Below are 21,609 nucleotides of genomic sequence, written 5' to 3' on the forward strand. Positions count from 1 at the left end.
TGGTTTTATTTCTAACATTTTCTTGGAGAACCTGAATATCAGTAATAGTTAATTATTTGTTCAACATCTATTAAAATATAAAGGTCCGACCGTACTAGGCGTAAATACGCGACGCGGCACGGCGCACATATTTGCTGATTGGTCAAAATTTAGCCATAGCTAAGAGCCTAGTGCATTACAATACAGAATACATCATCATACAATTGAGAATTCCCTAATTATTATAAGCACTGTCGCGTCGCATAATTACCGCCTGTTGTGGTCGGATCTATATATAATATATGTAATTATATTATCTAAATAGTAATGCCTTGAATTGTTGAACTAGGGAACTTGCACTGAAAAGATGAAAATTCGAATTTAATCCTCTTCCAAGTTATGTTTTATGTGGGTTTAGCAATGCTTGAACTCTGCATAGTGCATGATATGCGAATACAAAGCCGTGGCCCGAGGGCAGCATATTTTGTTTCACTTGATGAATCGATATTTCCTGATAAACTTATGCATTTAAAATAAACAGTAAGAGAAGTCCGAATATTTTATTGTAGAGAGAACAGTACCTACACAGAAGTACCTATATAAATTTCTATAATTTTATTAGTTTTACACACATACATAATAATTTATTACGTAAATTGGATTATGATTATGATCTGTGGGTATTATCAAGGCCCTGTCACTGTCAAGTGTCAACTGTCACGTCAAATAAATACAGCTGCGCAGTTATTGAATATTGATTTTGTTAGTCATAAATTTTCTAGATAATATTTTTGTAGAATTATTGTGTTTAACCCAGTGAATCTATTTATCGATGAATCTCGCCATGTGAAAGGCTGTTTATTTTAGAGTCATGTCCACGAATGGAAATGGTGGTACGTATGCACCGCTAAAGCAGCTGGTATCAGATTCCGACTCCGAAGACGATCAGAAATTGCAAAATGCAGTTCATATCAAAGCCTCCGATAGTTGCAATAATGTGGATTACAACAGCGGTCTTCAATCCTCAAAAAATTACAGTATGAGCGATATGGACGATTACAATACCAATCTGAACACCATGGAGAGCACTATGGATAACGTAAGCTTCTTACAATCAGATGTCTCCAACAAAATGTCATTCCCGCGCCGATGCGCCTTTGTCGCTTCGATTTTTCTTTGCCTCTTCACTGTTGTTTTATTTTTATGGGGAATACCATGTTCCGATATAGGCAGCTGTGCAAATAAAGAATGGCAAGATAAAAGTACTAGCTGGGAGGTACCTTACGATGAAATCGAGTTATCCGGTGCCGTTCAAGTAGTTGATGGTGCAATACCTAATACAAAAAACCTTATATTTATTTACCGAGGCAATCATATGAAAAATAATCAAAATAACAACGACAATGTAAATGGGGTTTTGTTAATAGTAGGCAACACTGGAAAAGTGGGTTGGTATACTCGTGAGACTAGGATCCCTACAGAAATCAACTGTAACATACTTGATGTTAATAATGATAAGCAGAATGATTGTATAGTCTCAGGTACGGAAGGATTGCTTGCTGCCTTGAATCCATTATCCGGAACATATTATTGGTACATTCATAAACAAGGAAAAGTATTTAGTAACATAGCAGCAATTGATTTCCCCATGGTTGTTGAAGATATGGATAAGGATAAAGTCAATGATCTCCTAACAGTTGCTACAGTTTATCCAAATACAAATCATAATTCACTCCTCATAATTTCTGGTGCAACAGGAAATATTATAGGAGATCCAATGATCATTGATAATTGTCTCTCTGTCAAACTGCTGAATGAAACAGCTAACATAACTTATCTGTGCAAAAATGGCACATCAGTGGCTGTTCGACAGATATATCCAGAACTATATAAAAAGCTTTTAAAGTTTGATCGTACCACAAATGACAATTCTTCTGTATCCTCAACTTCTAAAAGAGTTAATTTAAGCTTGAAAAATAATATTGGAAACACAAAACAAGTGTATACAAATGGTGCTGGTAAGCTAAGAGTAGAAAACTATGGTGAATGTCCAACTTCATGTAAAGTTAGTCTGAAGCTGATTCTCGAACGCAATGGAACAACGAATGTGAGCTGGGAGTATACAGCGAATCATGTCTATGCAATGAGGCCTAGCTTGTTCGCATTCCCAAACTCGATACAAGGCTTTGTATTAAAATTATGACAGTGGAACAGTGCACACCTAGCAAAGGGTGCACTTAAAATCGACGAAATAAGATACAACGTGCAGAATTCAAGCCCGAAAAATACCTACGACAAATTTTACTATCGCCCCTCTATCAATATTGCATCCATATCCTCATTCATTAAATACGACAATTTTGTAGCTCACGATATTTCCGAGAGAATTGTTTTAGTTGCATTTGATAAATTGCAAACCTATATTCATGTGAATGTCAGTCAAACGGATATACTTCAGATATGTGTGCGTGGACAGATCAATTCTAATACCCCATTGCCCACATGCCAACCTGATTTAGAATTCCAAGAAAGGTCCCTCACCATTGCCGACTTAGACGGCGACCAATCCCACGAGTTGATATCATATTACAGTACATTTGTTGCTCCAGAGAATTATGGAACGAAGAAATCAGATCCATATGATAATTGGCACTTATCTTCCACCGTAAGAGTGATTCGTCTTGAAACAGAGTTGCCGAAACTTTTTGTTGCTGAAAGTTAAAATTATCTATTAGAGCTTGCTGCTGTATGTAGCTTATGTGTGTGATAAATTTCTAGTCATTTTCAACAATATTCACGGAGACCAAAACTACAATTGTTTAGATTTTGTCAATCTCAATAGCCAATAAAATGTATAATCAATATTTTAATATTTACTTAAATGTGTATCTTCTAGAATAGTAATAAATGTGTGATATTTTAATTAGTTATATTATGGCTATGCATTTTAATATATAAGGCAGTAGTGTTAAATTGATAGACATTTGGCATATTTTATTAAGCTCATTGATTTACAAAAAAAAAAAAAAAAAAATCCTGAAAATCACTGTACCGCAATTTGAACACAGTTATTCTTGTAAACTATTGCACAGCAAAACTGTGATTATAGACCATTTATTGTTTTGTAAATCAATGACAATTATTAACATGAGTGTTCAAATTTTTAATATCATTCTTAATAAATATTCGAATTGTTTCTATGTATCACAGTATCATTGCCGATATTAGATAAATCAAATTGTTATTGCATTTCAGAGTTTGATATGGTTTACCTCCAAATTAAGTAATTGGAAATATTGATTAATCTATAGTGTTCATAATTAAAGATTAATTAATTTATTTAAATATGTTTTAAAATATTAAACTATACTTACTGTGTACCCTCTCTTTTATTTTATTGCCTACTGGATTACCTTCTGTAGAAAATTTTGCTCACAAGCATTGCATATAAACTAAAAGGTAAAAACTCTTCTATCAAGTTCTCCGGTTGAGCTCTTATTCGATATTATTCAGTAACCATCAGAATGGTGAAGTACTAAAATAAAAAGCATATATACAAAAAAAGAGTTTATTCTTCAACGAAGATTTATAACTTCTTTACAATCGATATACAAGCTTTACGACTATTGCACGATTATGCGGTCAAATTTTCTAACGTAACAACGGACTTAAACTTGCACTTGCAACATTTACAAATACAGACAAAAATGCTCATAAAATAAAAACTACTGGGCCTATCCGAATGAAATTTTTATGGGACCAATTCGACACCATCCCGCATCGAACAAAAAAAGAATCACGTAAATCGATTCAGAAACCACGGAGTAATCGGTGTACATACATAAAAAAAAAAAAGAAACATACCGGCCGAATTGATAACCTCCTCCTTTTTTTGAAGTCGGTTAAAAATGAACAACAATTGTTTTAAATACCTACCTACTTATTTTTAAATAGTCTAATGAATGATAGTCATATAAAACTTACTCTGGATATTTTAAAATTTATGAAGGCCGTCCAAAGTCCAAATATATACATACTTACTTACTGTTATAAATTTCCAATACAATAATAAAAATGAAAGAAAAATTTATCGACATAAGAAACGCGGCTCATTGTTCAATGATTTAATTTTAACGATTAAAAAGAAACTTATTTAAACATGACAACACATCAACAATAAAACTAGGTAAAAATGGCCGTAATCTTAATTTAGATTTTAGACCGAGATTTATATTCAAAACAAGCTAACAAGTTGACTTCTTAATTAACTTAAAACAATAACAGAATTTTAACACAAATTTCATCGCACACTGTTATCCTTAACAATAATCGCACTTGTATCAAAAGCAATCTAAACAAACATCTGAATCACAGACTTTATTACTTATTGAACATTATTTAAAAATATAATTATTATGCTATCTATAGGAACAATGCAAATATTGATTAATATAAGGCAAAATAATTTATTTTCTGTGTTAGAAAAGAAATTATTAATTAAATGATGAAATGGAGTTGATCAATCATACACTTTAAAAATAAGTATATTTAAAAATGAGAATTTTATGTATTTTAAACCTATCTATAATTTGAAAATTACATACAACAAAGCACCAACTTTCTGTACTTGCAACACTCACATTGCAATAACATTATAGGTATAAGTATCTATATTTAATAAAATAATTGTGGTTCTAAATAGAAAAGAAATAATTAAAAAAAGGAAACAAAATATTGCAAACACGATCTTAAATAATGTTATCACTTTACACTTAAAATAGTACTTATTAAAGAGAGTTTCCTATTTAACTGGGAAAGAAAATCGAATATTTGCATATTACAACAATAAGAACTAAGTATAGGGCATTTTAATAAATGCCGGTAACCTAAGATTTATAATTAAAAACTTTCACAATATTAAAATTACTTGTATCGACATTTTGAGAGTATTTTTCAATTACCTATATTAAAAAATTATGGTACAACAATTTTTTGTTGTACTCCTTTGTCGTCCTCCATTTCGAACTCTCGTAATTCAACAACTTTCTGTTGTGCGAGTGTCTCCGCTATGCTGTAACCGTTTTCATCGAATAGTTCTACGGTGATTTCGTCATAGTTACGTGCTCTGAAACAACAAAATTATTCATATTGTCAAGTAAAATACAATATTGAAAATTAGCAGGCACGAAAGAAAAATTTGCAATCCGGCTCGAAGGACCATTTTCTTCATGGTAAATAACATACAGTTAAAAGCTTGCAATTAAAAAAAAAAGTTGGATTTACGAAAGGATCAGATATGACGCATACTTCTATTCTTCGTAAACGCAATGACTAAGCTAAAACTAACGGAATAATCACGCTCAAATATTGTCAGGAGCTAAACTGCCTATGCGTCTATTAAGCAGTTTTCTAACGAGTATACATGGGATTTTGAACGTTACTGCTCGGAAATAAGGTGTTAAATTGAATGAATATTTTATAAAATGCCGGCGGAGCGCACGGCGATGGGCGCGTCACACTACACTGTATAAGCCCCGCAAGTTGATATTGCGATGGAACCTTGTCACAATATCAGCCGCGTGACGTCATCCGTCGCAATAAAGTGCCTATAGCAAAAAAAAAATTAATAAAAAGTAAATATGCTAGAGTAATGGTCACGGAAATATAGACAATATATAATATTTCCATGGGTAATGGGTTTATTTGTAATAGCGAGACGCCTGTTTATGACTATAGGTATATTTCTAAGAAATTTCGGTACCATAAAAAACTAGTTTTGTATGCTGCTTATAAAAAAACAATGATTAAGCCCTTAAAAACGTATCAATTATATTGTTGATGTGTAAATATGAAAATATTTTTTAATTATTGTTATGTAATTATTAAATATAAATAAAAACCAGGTCGGTATGTAAAAAATCTATGTTTATTTATTAGCGAACGGTACTGACGGGGCGACGTCGACTACGTCACCAAGATGGCCGCCAATCGCAATATCAACTTGCGGGGCTTATATAGTCACCCACAGCACGTGCGCGTCGAGCGTGCGGTCGAGCAGCAGCGCGGAGAGCGCGTGGCGCGCGGCGCTGAGCGCGGCGGGCGCGGCGGAGCGCACGGCGACACCGGCGAGCACGCAGCGCACCGCCTGCGCGGGCAGCGCCAGGAAGCGCAGCTCGAGCACGCGCACCGCGTCCTCCTTCACCCACACCACGGTGCCGTAGTCTAGGTACATCACCTGCGGGGGATGCGTACGTTTCAATCCCACCTACTGTTTTAAATGGGAAAGTAGATGCTCTGCTGTTGTCGTTCAACAACTAAACCGATTTTGGTGAAATTTCAGAATTCAAAAATGTAACAAAAGTTTTATCTTTTTGTTTTGACAAAAAAGTTAAAATGTGAATAAAATAGAGGATGAAAATCTATAGCTTTCCCACAATAACGTGAAGTGCTCGTGAGAAAAGCTTATGGCCAATTTATAACAAGGTTACTTATGAACCTCCTTTTGTTGAAGTCATTCAATAAATTATTATTATGATGAATAAAACCTTATTTTTATGTAATGTTTTAAGTTTCGCACTTGGATTATCTCCTCAAGGATCATTATTTATGGAATACGAAGATGAGTGTGGTTGTAACTTTTTGGAAAATTTTATAAATTTGCACTTATTTATTTTAACGGTAGCTTATTAGATACTGTCCATTCCGAAATTCGATTTCGATCGTCTTGAAGAAATTTAGCACCCTCTGTATTATTTTTGAATATTTTAAGGTCATCCGCGAATAGTATAAATCTTGAGCAATTAATTCCATAGAATAAATCATTAATAAAAATTAAAAACACAATAGGCCCCAAGTCCGAGCCCTGGGGAACACCCGAAGTAGCTACAAATGGCTGAGATTCATAACAATTAATCGTAATTTTTGACGTTCTATTGCCCAAGTAAGTTGCAAACCACTGTAATATTAGACCATGAATACCAACCCTTGACAACTTTCAAAGCAGCAGCGAATGATCCACATTATCGAATGCCTTACTAAAATCCATATTCATATATTGCATCTATTTCTTGTCCTCTGTCAATAGTATCACACAAATCATCAGTGTAAGTGACCAGATTGGTTAAGGTAGACATCACGCCACGAAAACCATGTTGTTCAGGTATTAAAATCGGCCTTTAGGTGGTATGTTAAATGTGGGTATATCAGTGATTCAACACATTTAGCAAACACAGATAACAGTGAAATGGGGCTGTAGTTTTGTATATAGCTTCGCCACTTTTAGGAATAGGGACTATAATAGATGTCCTCCCAGTGGCGTGCATTCCATAAAGACATAAAGACACTGCCTACCCTAGCATTTACCAAACTCTGATCAGTATTTAATATCCATAAATGAAATTCACAGCGTCATTATATTTTATTATTAATTACGCCATGTAGTATTCAGAAACAAAAATCAAAATATTTCAAATATATTTCAGATCCATCTATTGGTATTTTGGTGGCATTATTATCTAATTTCAATAACACAGCTCAAGTCACTATGCATGCGCTGCACTAGCGCCGCCACAGGACTCAGTACGTCACGGGACGGCAAAGACACAAACTATCCGTGTCTAAGTTTTTATATGTGTGCTCTGCGTGTCTACGCATATTTTATATGTGTGCGTGCCTATAAACACGGCACACTGATGTTATAAAACCACGCACACAAACACACAAGGTAGGCAGTGTCTTTTTACGAAGATATACGAATGTACGAACCGAATTCGGAACCACATCGAAAGCCGAAACTGAAGTTGAATATGCGACCAATTTAAGAAGTGTGATAATTTATACATTTTTGTAGCGGTAAAGACCATCTGCAAATAGTATCATTATTCATTTGTTTTGTTTTGGAAATAACAAACGTTATTTAATATTTTACTTTGAAGTTAAATTTGTTTTTTGAGAAAATTAATAATGTTAAATAAGACAATTTGCAAGTGAAGTGTTTTGGGAGTAACTAAATAGATTATGTCTATCGTGAGTGTATTAATTTGTAAGATAATTAGGTATAATTTAACGGAAAATTCTTATTTTTGTTTTATGAATAAACATTTATCAAACAGAGACTTAGTGATAGAAAAAAGAGCCAATCTATACCGGAATTTGTAATACACAAAGGTAAAGTTAATCGTTAATTTCATAATATAGAACACTAGTTATTATAGGTACTTTGAAAATTATTTTATAGTAGTTAGGTAGGTGTGTAAATCGTAATATATTTTCCATTATTTTGGGGAATACTACGTATTGTAAGCTCATATATGAGTACAGCAATGTGAAAATATAAACATTGCAGTAGGTAGGTATTCGTTATTATGACTTAATATCATTACAATATTTCTGCCTACCCTGTCGAAAAACTCTGTGCACGCCCCTGTGTCCTCCACTGTGAGGGAAAATAACCGCTATTTAAAGATTTATTATATATTATGTTTAATAGCACTGAAATGAGAATTGATATGAGAAAGTGAACTTTACCTGTACACATTGATCCATTCGTGTGGCGGATATAACTCTGGCGCGATACCAGTGGTCGTCTAATGGATATAGAGCTGCCACTAGCTCGCCCGGAGCTGGCGTAGTCTGTCACAAAAAAAAATATATTTAATTGGACCAATTTTTTGCAAAAGATTTTGAATTGGCAGAAGAAAAGAAATATAACTTAAGTCACTCAAAATAATGTAACTTTTGCATTTTTATTGAGTAAACGTTAGAATGTATTAAGTGATTTTTATTTAATTTTTTTGAGACACAATAAAAAAAATATTAAAAGTAAACTAACTACTACACTACTAGTAGAAGTGCCACTAAAGTATTAATTTACAATGTATAAGATAAAAAGTACCTTCAGAGGTTTATACGCCAGTTTAGTAGCCGGACTGTTCATATCCCGCACTAGGGCATCCAGCGTCGTCGGAGGCAACACTACTCCGAAATTCGGCAATGATTCTGTAATTAGGAGAATTATTGTTTCTTTATTTTTGATGATGATGTTCTCAATTCGTAGAATATTTTTTCTTTTCAGGTTACATATGAAATCAAATTAATTTTAGTATAATGACTCTGTAGAATACAGATTTATTAATTTTAATTATGACAAAAGCCGGGAATCCTGAACAAAAAAAAACCGGCCAAGTGCGAGTCGGGCTCGCGCACAAAGGGTTCCGTAGCAGCAAATATAATAAATTACAGTTAAATCAACCTATCTCAAAAACTATAAGAGATACTTTGATCAAACCAAAAATCGTTGAAAGAGTTAATTAGCATGCATCACCTCTATTTTTTTTAGAATTTTATACCCCGTAGTTATAAAAATAGAGGGGGGGGGACATACTTTTTACGACTTTGAGAGCTGATATCTCAAAAACCGTTCACTTTAAGAAAAATGTTTTTTAGAAAACTTTATATCATTTTAAAAGACCTTTCCATTGATACCCCACACGGGTATGTACATCGAAAAAAAAAATTTCATCCCTCAGTTACATGTATGGGGGGCCCCACCCCCAATTCTTTTTTTTACTATTTAGTGTCATATTTTTGTAGCGGTTCATACAACACATATTCCCATCAAATTTCATCACTGTAGTACTTATAGTTTCCGAGTAAATCGGCTGTGACAGACGGACAGACGGACAGACGGACAGACGGACATGACGAAACTATAAGGGTTCCGTTTTTGCCATTTTGGCTACGGAACCCTAAAAAGAAATCTGAAAATAAGTGCGGGTAGTCAGAATTAAGAAAAATATTACATATTACGTACATTATGTGGGAGTCGAACAAACTTCGGCACGACGAGTCGAGCTGACACCGGGAAAGGTACCCATACCCTATGAAAATCGGCATGAAATTGTAGCACGACAATTTTACTGTTTTATAAGGTGATCCGGCACCTTGCCCGCTACGGCCACGCGGTCTAGTGTCCACCCTGTACATACACACCACACGATCTGTGCACGCACCGGGTCGGGTGTCAGTGGGCAGGTGCACGTAGAAGTGGTCTTAGTGCACGACCCACGTGACGCGCCCGCTACGGCCACGGTCCGGTGTCCGCTCTGTACATACACACCACACGATCTGTGCACGCACCGGGTCGGGTGTCAGTGGGCAGGTGCACGTAGAAGTGGTCTTAGTGCACGACCCACGTGACGCGCCCGCTACGGCCACGGTCCGGTGTCCGCTCTGTACATACACACCACACGATCTGTGCACGCACCGGGTCGGGTGTCAGTGGGCAGGTGCACGTAGAAGTGGTCTTAGTGCACGACCCACGTGACGCGCCCGCTACGGCCACGGTCCGGTGTCCGCTCTGTACATACACACCACACGATCTGTGCACGCACCGGGTCGGGTGTCAGTGGGCAGGTGCACGTAGAAGTGGTCTTAGTGCACGACCCACGTGACGCGCCCGCTACGGCCACGGTCCGGTGTCCGCTCTGTACATACACACCACACGATCTGTGCACGCACCGGGTCGGGTGTCAGTGGGCAGGTGCACGTAGAAGTGGTCTTAGTGCACGACCCACGTGACGCGCCCGCTACGGCCACGGTCCGGTGTCCGCCCTGTACATACACACCACACGATCTGTGCACGCACCGGGTCGGGTGTCAGTGGGCAGGTGCACGTAGAAGTGGTCGTAGTGCACGACCCACGTGACGCGCAGGCGGAGCCACGTGCCCGGCGCCGGCAGCGCTAGCGCCCGCACCTTGCCCGCTACGGCCACGCGGTCCAGTGTCCAGCCATCTGTAGATAGAAAATACGTAAATAAACTATTTTGCAAAAGAATACAGAGTAGTTATGTCGTAGTATATCTATAACAGAACTTTAAACTTCACACGAAAAAATCAATTTTAAGCACAACCAAAATTTTTATCTCACCAGGATGTTTCAAGACATGTCGCTTTTTGCATCTAGCACCTTTGAAACAAGTCTTTTCTGGTCCCCCCTTGTAATGCGCGCATATATCAGCTTCGTCTCGATTATGGTAGCCCTGTTATGTAAAAACAAAAAAAAAAAAGTAGGAAAAATCTTTTAACTGTAGCAATATTTTTTCTAGCGTTCGATACAGCGATTCTAGAAAAAAAAAGTCGAGTAAATTTTTCAAAAAGACAAATTTGATTGCTAAATATTTTTTATTTTATTAATATTTATTTATAAGATTATTTGAATGTCTCACAATTTTTAATGCGACTTACCGTTACAGCTTCAACGGGATCCTCATATTCCGGACACTGTGTTATGTCCAAGTCAGCGTCTGACATATCTGCAGCGGCTTTGGAAGGATCTGTATTTTTTGTTGTGCTGTTGTCAACTGTAATAACATATATAAATTTACCCTTGATTGCAAGTGTTCACTCAAAAGAATTCGGGATTATCAGAGTTGCTTTCATTTTTTTTTATTTTGCTATGTATTATGTTTGCAATCATATATATTATTATTCGTTGCTTTGAATCAAAGTGAAAAGTACTTACTTTTAACTGCAAATCCATTTTCAACAACCAAATCATTCAATGTATTCTTTGATTGTAACACCACATACACGCCTAGCGATTCCGAAGTGCTATAAAAATGGAAATATTCAAATAAATAATTAGTTGTTTTAAGACGTAATCAACATTTTTTCTATTAAAGAACTAACTGATAAAATATACAGGCATGATACAGTTATAAAAGAAATGCATACATTGGAATGTGTTTTGTAAGTAATAACAATTTAATTTGACAAGAGAATTTTTTTTTATCTAATAGTAATAAATGACTGACCATGTTTTTTGTACTAAAAATTATATTACAAAATTATATTTAACTTACTTATCATCAACTATGATGCTGCATGCTTGGCCGATAAAGTCCTCCATGAATACTTCTTGTCTTTTTAATAACTCCTGATTATTGCAATCCAAAAGGTCTACCTGTTGAAAATAAACTTGCATAAAATAATGAAAAATTATCTTCTCACAAATATTATACTTAGTAGATTACATTTTGATATGAAAGTGAAAAAAAAAAAAAAATTACGCTCTATTAGGTAATTAAGATCAAAGATTTAAAAAAATGTTTAGAGAGAGCTCATATATTTTATTATGAATCGAAAATCGTTCTTAAAAAGTGTGAATCGTAATATTTACACACATTTAAATATTTAATAACAAAGCTCCAGCTCAATTTTAAATTAACCAAACATCACAAAACATCCAATAAAATATAACAACATACCCCTGCTAGATGGCAGCACCGAGCCATAGGTGGTTTGTCACAGAATATTGATAGCAATGGCTGCAATGAACATATCGGCACAAGCCTCGTCTCGCCCGTGTCCACTAGATACACCTCCGCTATGTTTGTGTCATCCTGGTACATTACAACATGTGTTACATACAATAATAATTGTTATGTGTATGGTAAATGTTTGCGAAAAACAAAAAAAATATTACAAATAAAAAATTAAATGCGAAGTTTGAACCATCTATCGTTAATCGTTATGCTTAGAAAAGTGAAAAATAAATAAGGAATAACCAATTTTTCATATTTTGCATTTATGACAATTTAATTTTTTATTCCTCTCACCTCTGAAATTCTTATAAAGAGTCCTCGGTAGAAAGCCTCCGTCTTCTCTTCATATACAGCACAATATATTAATGACTTTATTTGCTCCAAATTAAGTTCTACTTTGTTCTCTTTATAGTATTGAGTCATGTCTGTCATTAGGCTAAAAAATGAAGAGTTGAAATAGTTTTGAATATACAATTTTAATGAATAAATTTATAAAAATAAGCTACCAAAAAATATTTTATATTATACTATCCCAGCAAATGTTGTTCTGCCTTTCTCTTAACACATTTATATAGTATGAAAAATAGATGTTATTCGATTTTTAGATCTACCCAATATGCACATAAAATTTTATGACAATCATTTTATCAGTCATTCATCAAAAACCGTGACACAAGAATTTTATATTATACTAGCGGTCCGCCCCGGCTTCGCCCGTGGTACCTACATGTTTAAACTATCCTATCTCTCAAGTTGGATCGAACTACACATGGTGTGCGAATTTTATTATAATCGGTTAAGTGGTTTAGGAGTCCATTGAGGACAAACATTGTGACACGAGATTTATATATATTAAGATAAGGAAGTAAACTTACTTGTAAACATCGTCAAAGTTACTAGTTATTACCCATAGGGTTAGTCCATCAATATGAACTATAGACCCTTGGTACACCTCATCAACTTGTAGTAGCGTTTGTGCTGGTAAATTGCAACTACCTATTGCATTTGTCGCTGATTCTGTAGAAATTGAAGAGAAAAAAATATGCAAGTGTTCTAGAAAAGTTTCATAAATTGAGATTCTTTTCTGTTCTATTTTAGAAGGTTGAATGTGCACAGAAAGAAAACAATAAATCATGTGTATAAATTACATTATCTCTAATCAGAGAAATGGTATCTTAGTTTTTTGTTATACAATTATAGTCTTTTAAATATTTAATTTTGATTAATATAATTTTATAAATTCTCCGTAATTGAACTCTCAATTTGTAGTCTATGGCAAAACATTCTCCATAATTATTTAAGGCATTGGTTGCCTTATGCTTGATTGGTTTATCTAAAAAAAAACTTTTTAGACAACACTCACCATTTAACTTAGTATTCTCTAAATCAGTCTGTACTTTAAGTACCTCCTTCTCCACACTATCATTACCGATAGGAACACTTTCTGTAGAGCAAGAGACACTAGAAAAGGATATCAAGAGATCCTCTTCTTTTGGTTTCTTTTTCTTTTTCGGTTTCTCAACAGGACAAAGGTTGGGGCAGGCTGTGGATGTGGAAGGAGTGGGTTCGCTCAATGTATCCATGAGGTTGAATGTTGCAGGTGTTGGTAGTAACTTCTTACTTGTGTCAAGTACTGGCGTTAGATCTGTACTGCTAGTTTCATCTATAAGGAAGATGTATGCATCATTTAATACATGTAAAAATTGGTGTTGAGAGTTGGAAAGTGTAGAAAATAGTATGAAGGTATGGTAGATTATACTGAACAATAAGAAGTTAAGATATTGCTTGAGCAATATTGGCATAAAGTTCTTTCACTTGAATTTTACTTTTATAAATATGATATAATAATGAAACAATTGCATATTGTAGCAAAAACGCACCTAATTTTCCAACAGCAAGGTTGAAATCAGTAATGAGATACGTGTATTCGTCCAGATGTTGCATACAATTCAAGAAGCGCTCCTTCAGTTCTGCTGGTTCACAATTTAATTGCTCCACAAAACCTTGTGCCTTGAATAAACAAGTATTGATCAGATAAGATTAGATTAATTAAAGTTTAAAATACAAATAGGAATTCATGTCAAATCAAAACGAATATTTAATGAGTTACTTTCACGGAATAATCGAATTACCTGAACTTTTAATTTGTTTATATCATGTATGGCATGATCACATTTTTCAAGAAAAACTTGTATCCTCGCCTCCATTTCCTGCCGTCGATGCATTGCTAACGTAGCCAGGTCAACAAAACTCCTAAAATCAGTCAGCATTTTAAAAATATTGTAAACTTAAAATTATGTGAAAGCAACTTTTCAATACGAACATGGTTTTGAAGTTTTAGCTGTTCTCGTGTTTCAAAAAGTGCAAGTGCGTTTGCGGTGTGATGAGGAGGTATGGATTGAAAAGTGATTAAGGCTTGAGGGTAGCCAGCAAATTAAGAAATAACTTTGTGTAATTTATTTTGATTAAAGTTTTTGCTACTTTCTAGACAATGATAGATGATAAACATTTTGAAAGTTGTGACTTGTGACAGATCGAGAAACGAGGATTTTGACGTTTGAATAGATAATTAGTATTCATCTGTGGTATTCATAATACCTAATACCAAGCCTAATACCTATAACAGTGGGAACAATAATTTTATACAAACATTTGAATTTTTATAAAACATTTAATGAAGAATATAAATCGGAGTTATTCTTGTTTTAAAAAAATAATATTTTTAATTTTTCTTTGCGCCATCTATAGGATAATAGCATAAATTAACATTTGCTATTGCACGACAGATGGCACTGTAATGTTTTTCTTTAAAATATATATAGTAGTTCACTACGACATCTAGCTCTAGATGTCGTAGTGAACTACTTTGACTATTCAACGACAGATGGCGGTATACAAAGAGTTGAATGCCTGCCTCCGAAACAATAATGTATATAATGTATAATGTAGGATAAGGATTTTGAGAATTTTTTAAAAATATATTTTTTGCTATAATTTTATTTTATAGAGTGGGTTTTGTTAATTGTTTATTTAAAATAATTTCGTATGAGTATTATTTTTTTATTACTAAGTAGATACCTACTATCTAGTATCTACGGTCTACCTAATTCAATAATAGTAGTTACCTAACTTAACTTATTTTTAATGGAAGTGACTATTTTATTGTGGCACTTTTACATATTATCGACAGATAAAAACAACGATTTTTTTATATTTTCACAGTGCCTTGGATTCACTAAGCACAGTTTTCAAATATAAAAAATAGTAAATTGAAACCAATTCTTTGGCAACACCGTAGACTGAGCTAGTGGTTAGCAATAAATTTTGTATAGTCTGTTCCTCCTCAGTAATTGGCGCCATAATTGGATTCCGAGGCTTGAGTAACCAATTACTGGAAACGGGAGAGATAAGTTACGATTTCAGAATTGAGCTTTAACTTAAATATCTAAGGGGAAAGGGTTAGGGCTTTATTTATATTTTACTGTCACTTATGTTGAATATGTTTGACACAGGACATTTTCTAATTAGGTATTATGTGTTTCGTGAGAACATTTCGAGCCTATAGGGATTAGGTATGTACCTACACAGTACACAGATTTAAATATCCGTTGTAGGTATTACATATAGTATTTTATTATTTTTCTTACATTTATTTATATCCGTAAAAAAATAAATGTAAAATGTTAGGTATATTAGTTATACCTACCTATGAGTTTATATGTATAGGAAATGAAGAATAGTAGATACTACAAGTTGAAGCCGAAAAAATAGACTTTAAAATTGTTGTAGTCTACAACAATTTTAAAGTCTATTTTTTCAGCTTCATTCATCCTAAAACACGAAGTCACAGTATTACAATAAAGGAAACAATTTGATTGTTATGAAAAGAATAAAATAATATTTAAACTAAGAATTAAGTGCTTTTCTAAACGGTCTAGTATTGAAGCAATTAGCAAATATTGTTTTGTAAATGTTACATAGATAGGTAGGTAGGTACTTACCTAATTATAAACGGGTTAAGAGTAGGTATAGAGTGGCCTTAGGACTCTGCGATCGAAAAGCTTAATAATTTCATGTGAGATTACCTACAACTGATTTTCAGGATTGATATTGTTTAGTCATGAATTGCTAGGTAGGTATCCATTCGTAGGGTAAGTGTTTTGTGTAAGAAAGTTGAATTTGAGATTTGAAACTGATAGATATAGGTACCTATAGTTAATTTTCCTGTCAAAGTTGTGAATCGGGCCGTTAAAAGAATTAAGAATTTTAATTGCATAGGTAGATGTCGAGTAAAGATGTGTTGAAATGAAATGTATTGAATTGAATGAAATGAAGGAATGTTTGTCTATTGTCTAAAGATCATTATTACTAGATATTGAATTATTGATAAATATCCTACTACTTACATAAGTAAAATTATAAGAACCATACATCAACATCAATGTTACTAGGTAGGTATATGTAACGGAATGAAGGAATGAAATAACTACCTATAAAAAGTTAAACGAGGGAGTGAACGTGCAAGCTGAAAAAATAAATTACCACAATGCAAAAGTTCAAGTAAATAATAAAATAATATTGTACTCTTAAGGCTGCAGTCTAGCAAAATTGCGTTTTCAACAAGTTATTTGACAATTTTTTCCCGGCTAATGAAATGATAAACTGAATTTTTTTTTCTTGTTTATCAATTAGTGTTATATACGCAATGTGCGTGAATTTTTTCACATTTGTAAAGTTACTTTATGTTACCTTAATCAGGCCTTCAAGATAAGTCTCTTTCCCCCAAAGACATTTCGAGCTAAGTTTGTGCACTCACTACGTTGCAACCGATTACAATTTACACAATCTGATCAGCGCATTATTATCCTTATATAGTCGTTATTAAAAACTGCTGAATACAATTGCCGAAAAACTTATGATTTTCTTAATTAGAACGTTATAACTTATAAATTCATTAAATTTCCCATTTTTTGCCTTACAAAATCTATTGATAAATACTGCTAAAAGTTATTTTTTCCATTAATTTATTCGAGTTGGTTGAAGACCAATGAGTGTTAATCCTTTAAAAAATTTTTTTTTTTAATTTTGATAATTCTTTAAATATTAAAAAAATATTTAAAATAATTAGTAAAAATCCTAGCGAATTTCTTTAGTCGCGCACTCGCGCTCCTTGGGCCGGAGCGTTCTGACGTGTGCTCTACGCTCGATTTTCCTTCATACCGAAGTGAAAGTTGCTCTACTTCATTAAATTTAATATTTTTGTTAATTGATTATTTTTATCTTAGTTTTGTGCAAATATTTGTATTTTTAAACATTTGATTTCGATATGGAAAATAAACGAAACAAATACGCGTGTAACTACTAGAAAAAAAAAAATTATCTTCGAACATAAAGTTAATGAAACCAAATAGATTGCAAAGGCAACAATTTCTTTATTTTACGGGGTGTCAGTAAAGAGATGTATATTTCTTTAAAACTAAAGTAAGCTCATAAATTTTCTTATAATATAATTTTTTTGAAGTTCCAAAAATGTTTATTTTTCGTTTGAGAAATACGAAATATAATATAAACTTGTATTGAGAACTTGAACTTCCCAAGTTCATCCGGGGAAATCCCCATACGGGGAAAATGATTTGTTTACTCCAAAATTTTTTAATTTTATCTTCTAGTCATTTTCAACGTTAATAAAGTTACAAAATTAATAATCAAACAACATGCCGCTAATGTTGTTTGATTATTAATTTTGTAACTTAAATACAGGATGTTGGTTTTATATTCTGATCTTACAGACGCGCTGACAAATTTAGTCCGCCATTTCTAGTTTAGTCTACCAACTCTAAGTACCAATATTAAAACGAATGGATTATCATCACATCATCAAAACTCAGATGTAATGGAAGATCACAATAACATAGAAAATTCAGTGGGTGTTGAGAACTAAACAAACAGAAGTAACAGAGACGCGAAGAATAAAAAAAGAGGACGATAACGATAATTCGTTGATGCTTTCCCTTTTCGACGTATTGTTAGGGTACATCACCAATCTGCAAAAAACAAAACTGATGATTCCCAATTGCTGATTAAAAATGAAAAACAAATAATCGACAACAGTGGTGAAAATTTGCTGATCACAATGAAACATCCTTCAGTGGTAGCAGATTTACTCATTTCAAATGTATCGGTGAACAGCGTAAAGGAGAGGAGGACAGGAAAACATTATAAATGTGGATGGTGGATTGTATACAGGGTGTAATCGATAAGTATGTGCAGGCGATTATGACGTTATTATTGCAGGTATCAAAAAACTTAAAACTGATATCGAAATTACTTTACCTAATGAGCAAAATGACAATAATAACTTTTTAAAAGTATAACGAGAAATATCTAAAAAAATTACTTTATACACTCCCATATCAAAAAGGGAAAATGGGACTAGTAGAAGTTAAATGTCTAATTCCGGCAAAAGACATGAATGCGGAAGATGCGGTTAAAAAAATTTAATATTTCAAAAAAATACAATGCAAAAAATAAAACTTTTGTCATAGATAAGAATCATGACTATTTTTTCTAAATTCAGGGACAACTAAACGTTGCAGAAGCAGAAGTCTGCTTATTTGCTGTTTGGACTGGAGTGAATAATTCGTTAAAAATAGAATATATAAAAAAGTATGTAACGTTTAGGCAAAATAATATGATGGACCATTATCAAGATTTTACATAAATTGCCTACTGTCAGTGATTCGAGACTTCAGCATTCGATGCCCATCAAGGACCCCATCCTATATCATTCAAGCGATTGAAAAAAAAGAGATAAATCCAGTGCAACCGATAAAGCATCAGAATGCTAGCAAAAGATTTATTAGGTTTATCAATATAAATCTATACAGGGTGTCCCACTATTGGTATACTAAGCGCGAAGGAACTTGTAGTTTTGCATACACTGATCACGTAAAAAATACTTTTAAAAAAATTACGTCCAAAATTTTTTGCTAAATTTTTCCTGAAAATCCATGTTTTCTTCTCTAGCTTCACGTAGCCGGCATATACCTACCGCTTCTCTAATATGAGCATTTTATCTATGAAAACATAATCTTAAACGATAGCTCACGTGCTGGTGGCAAAGTTGGGCGGCTCGCTTGTTATGGGTGTACACATAGAGTTTTAAGAATTCATCTATTTGAAAAAAAATGCGTCTGGAATTTTTTAAATATTTTTTACGTACTCAGCGTATGCAAAACTATAACCTCCTTTGAGCTTAGTATACCAACAGTGGGACACCATGTATATTACACATAATACATATAATAAATCTGTAGAAGACGCGAAGACTGACATCCGCGCGGACGGAGTCGCGGGCGGAAGCTAGTCAGAAATAAATATCTTTTGTTTTCATTTAACACAAACATTACATTTTTTTATTATATACAAAATTTGTTTATCCGTTTTATTAGTTAAACTGAACAACTTTCACTAAGAAACTTAAGTCGAAAAAAATGTATTGAGTTCTGCATTTTGTATGGAAAGCTTATTTTTTTTATATTTCGTCCAAATTTCTTTGTAAAAGTTGATCAGTTATATAAACATGAAGTTGAAGATATCAATAGAAAGTATTCGCAAATTTTGTGTACTGATAAAAAAAAAATCACCCGGTGTAATTTTCACGAAAATTGTTTCAAATTATCATTTTTGGTACTTATTACGAATATTAAATTATGCATACGAATGATTTAATTTTTAAAAATTAAGTGGAGCAACTTTCCCTTAGTACATTTGTATTATTTACATATAGGATGACAGGATGCATTTGTTTGCACTACTAGACCAAGCCCTTAAATAAGAGTACAAACCTAAGCCTTTTATAGGTATCAAATAAAAGGTTGATTTTGTGTAAGAAATATTTAGGTGGCGATTTCCGAATAAACAAGAACTTCAATGATATTTTTCTTTAGGAAAACATTTTAGGTACCTACCTAATTTTAAGTACATTACCTTAATGTACCTATCTATTTCTACCCTTCTATTTCTGTAAATAAACAGAAACGTTTATTTTTAACGGCGTTATATTGAATAAGTTTTCATTACTAAATGGGTAAACTTATACATTTTTGACTTATACCTACCTACCTAGCACCTAGTATAGTTACCTAATACATTAGTACCTATAGTTAGGCCACTTGTCAATTCTTTGCCCTGTCATGACCTGCGTCTAGTTCCTAAAAGTTAACGTATAATTCTCGAATATTATTCTAATGGTTGGTAAGCACCAACCAATAAACCAGTATGTAAATTAATAATTATAAATTATTTATATCTTAATTTGTGAAAAATGTTAGGTGTGTAGTAGGTACAAAATCATTCCACAGGTCATAGGTATGTACCTACTCATATAATTATTAATTACATGCATTATGCATTACCTAAGAGCTTTTTTATATTACAGGATTTATACACGATATCCAAAGAAGTTATCTGCAATACAAACGTTCATCTGAAACAGGCAAACAACCATCAATTCGTTACGTATTGAATACCACGATGTTTATTGCACACGAAACAAAACGCACGTCTGTGCTGTCTAGCACAAGCAGCAATTTGGAGATCTCACGAGCGCGAAATGGAGATATTAACGTAATTCAACCTAACTACCGATAGTAAACTATAACTTGTATCAATAAAAGCTATTAACATCGATCAGGCTAAGTATCTGTCCCGGGGTATTACAGCAAATTAAGTTAAATGTACCGGGTGTCGGTATATAGTATCAAGTATGTCTGTAATGGTGGACGCCGCAAGCGCGCTTCAGCAGAAATGACGGCATTACTATTTGTAATACAGCCGACACGTAAACTTGTCAGAAATAATTGTAATAAGTAAAGTCTTGGATTGGTTAAGTGTTCTGTAATGCAGCGATCGACGCTAATGGCGTGTAATTTCGATTTGAGCCGTGTATGAACTTTGCGGGATGTTATTTGAGCAAATATGTGGTATTTTGTGTGCGAAATGTTCTATTCAAGTACAATGATAATAATTAATGAGTATTAAAGAGCATTGAAATGCGTTAATCGAGGATTAAGTTTTCGAGTTTTGATATACCCGAATAAGTAGGTATACAAACTTGATCTCAGTTTACCTGGCTGTACCTAAGTCTGTATGAGATACATATCCTATATTTCTATAAAAGGTTCGATAATTTCCGTATACAATAGAGAGGATGTTTCATTATCCAATATATTAATAATAATTACTCATTATGATTCTTCTTAAGCTTAATAAAGCTTTCATGATGGACTCAACATTCTATAGAGAA

The 21,609-nt window shown here is 33.6% G+C and overlaps 2 protein-coding genes across 3 annotated transcripts; one reads left to right on the forward strand and one right to left on the reverse strand.

Moving 5' to 3' along the window:
* Positions 1-696: 696 nt before the first annotated feature.
* LOC149906366 (protein FAM234A-like) lies at positions 697-2,326 on the forward strand. Its single transcript, XM_090104664.1, has one exon. The coding sequence runs from the start codon at positions 851-853 to the stop codon at positions 2,180-2,182; it is 1,332 nt and encodes a 443-aa protein (XP_089960790.1). The 5' UTR covers positions 697-850; the 3' UTR covers positions 2,183-2,326.
* A 1,692-nt stretch (positions 2,327-4,018) lies between these two features.
* On the reverse strand, positions 4,019-14,802 carry LOC149906367 (uncharacterized). 2 transcript variants are annotated; one of them, XM_090104567.1, is made up of 16 exons: positions 14,626-14,802; positions 14,435-14,555; positions 14,183-14,312; positions 13,666-13,965; positions 13,178-13,319; positions 12,597-12,738; positions 12,246-12,380; positions 11,841-11,941; positions 11,501-11,589; positions 11,224-11,339; positions 10,907-11,018; positions 10,625-10,771; positions 8,873-8,976; positions 8,506-8,610; positions 6,006-6,214; positions 4,019-5,104 (listed from the first exon to the last, which is right to left on the reverse strand). In XM_090104567.1, coding segments are annotated over exons 1-16 (2,106 nt in total). In that variant the 5' UTR covers positions 14,628-14,802; the 3' UTR covers positions 4,019-4,953. The 2 variants fall into 2 exon arrangements, with proteins under 2 accessions (XP_089960693.1, XP_089960694.1); XM_090104568.1 differs by lacking the exon at positions 6,006-6,214 and having other exon boundaries at positions 4,992-5,104.
* Positions 14,803-21,609: the final 6,807 nt, after the last annotated feature.

The sequence above is a fragment of the Colias eurytheme genome, chromosome 8, assembly GCF_061535395.1.
Source record: "Colias eurytheme isolate Ceu_HAF_F1 chromosome 8, ilColEury1 Martin Lab GWU primary, whole genome shotgun sequence".
In the NCBI taxonomy this organism is placed as follows: Eukaryota; Metazoa; Arthropoda; class Insecta; order Lepidoptera; family Pieridae; genus Colias; species Colias eurytheme.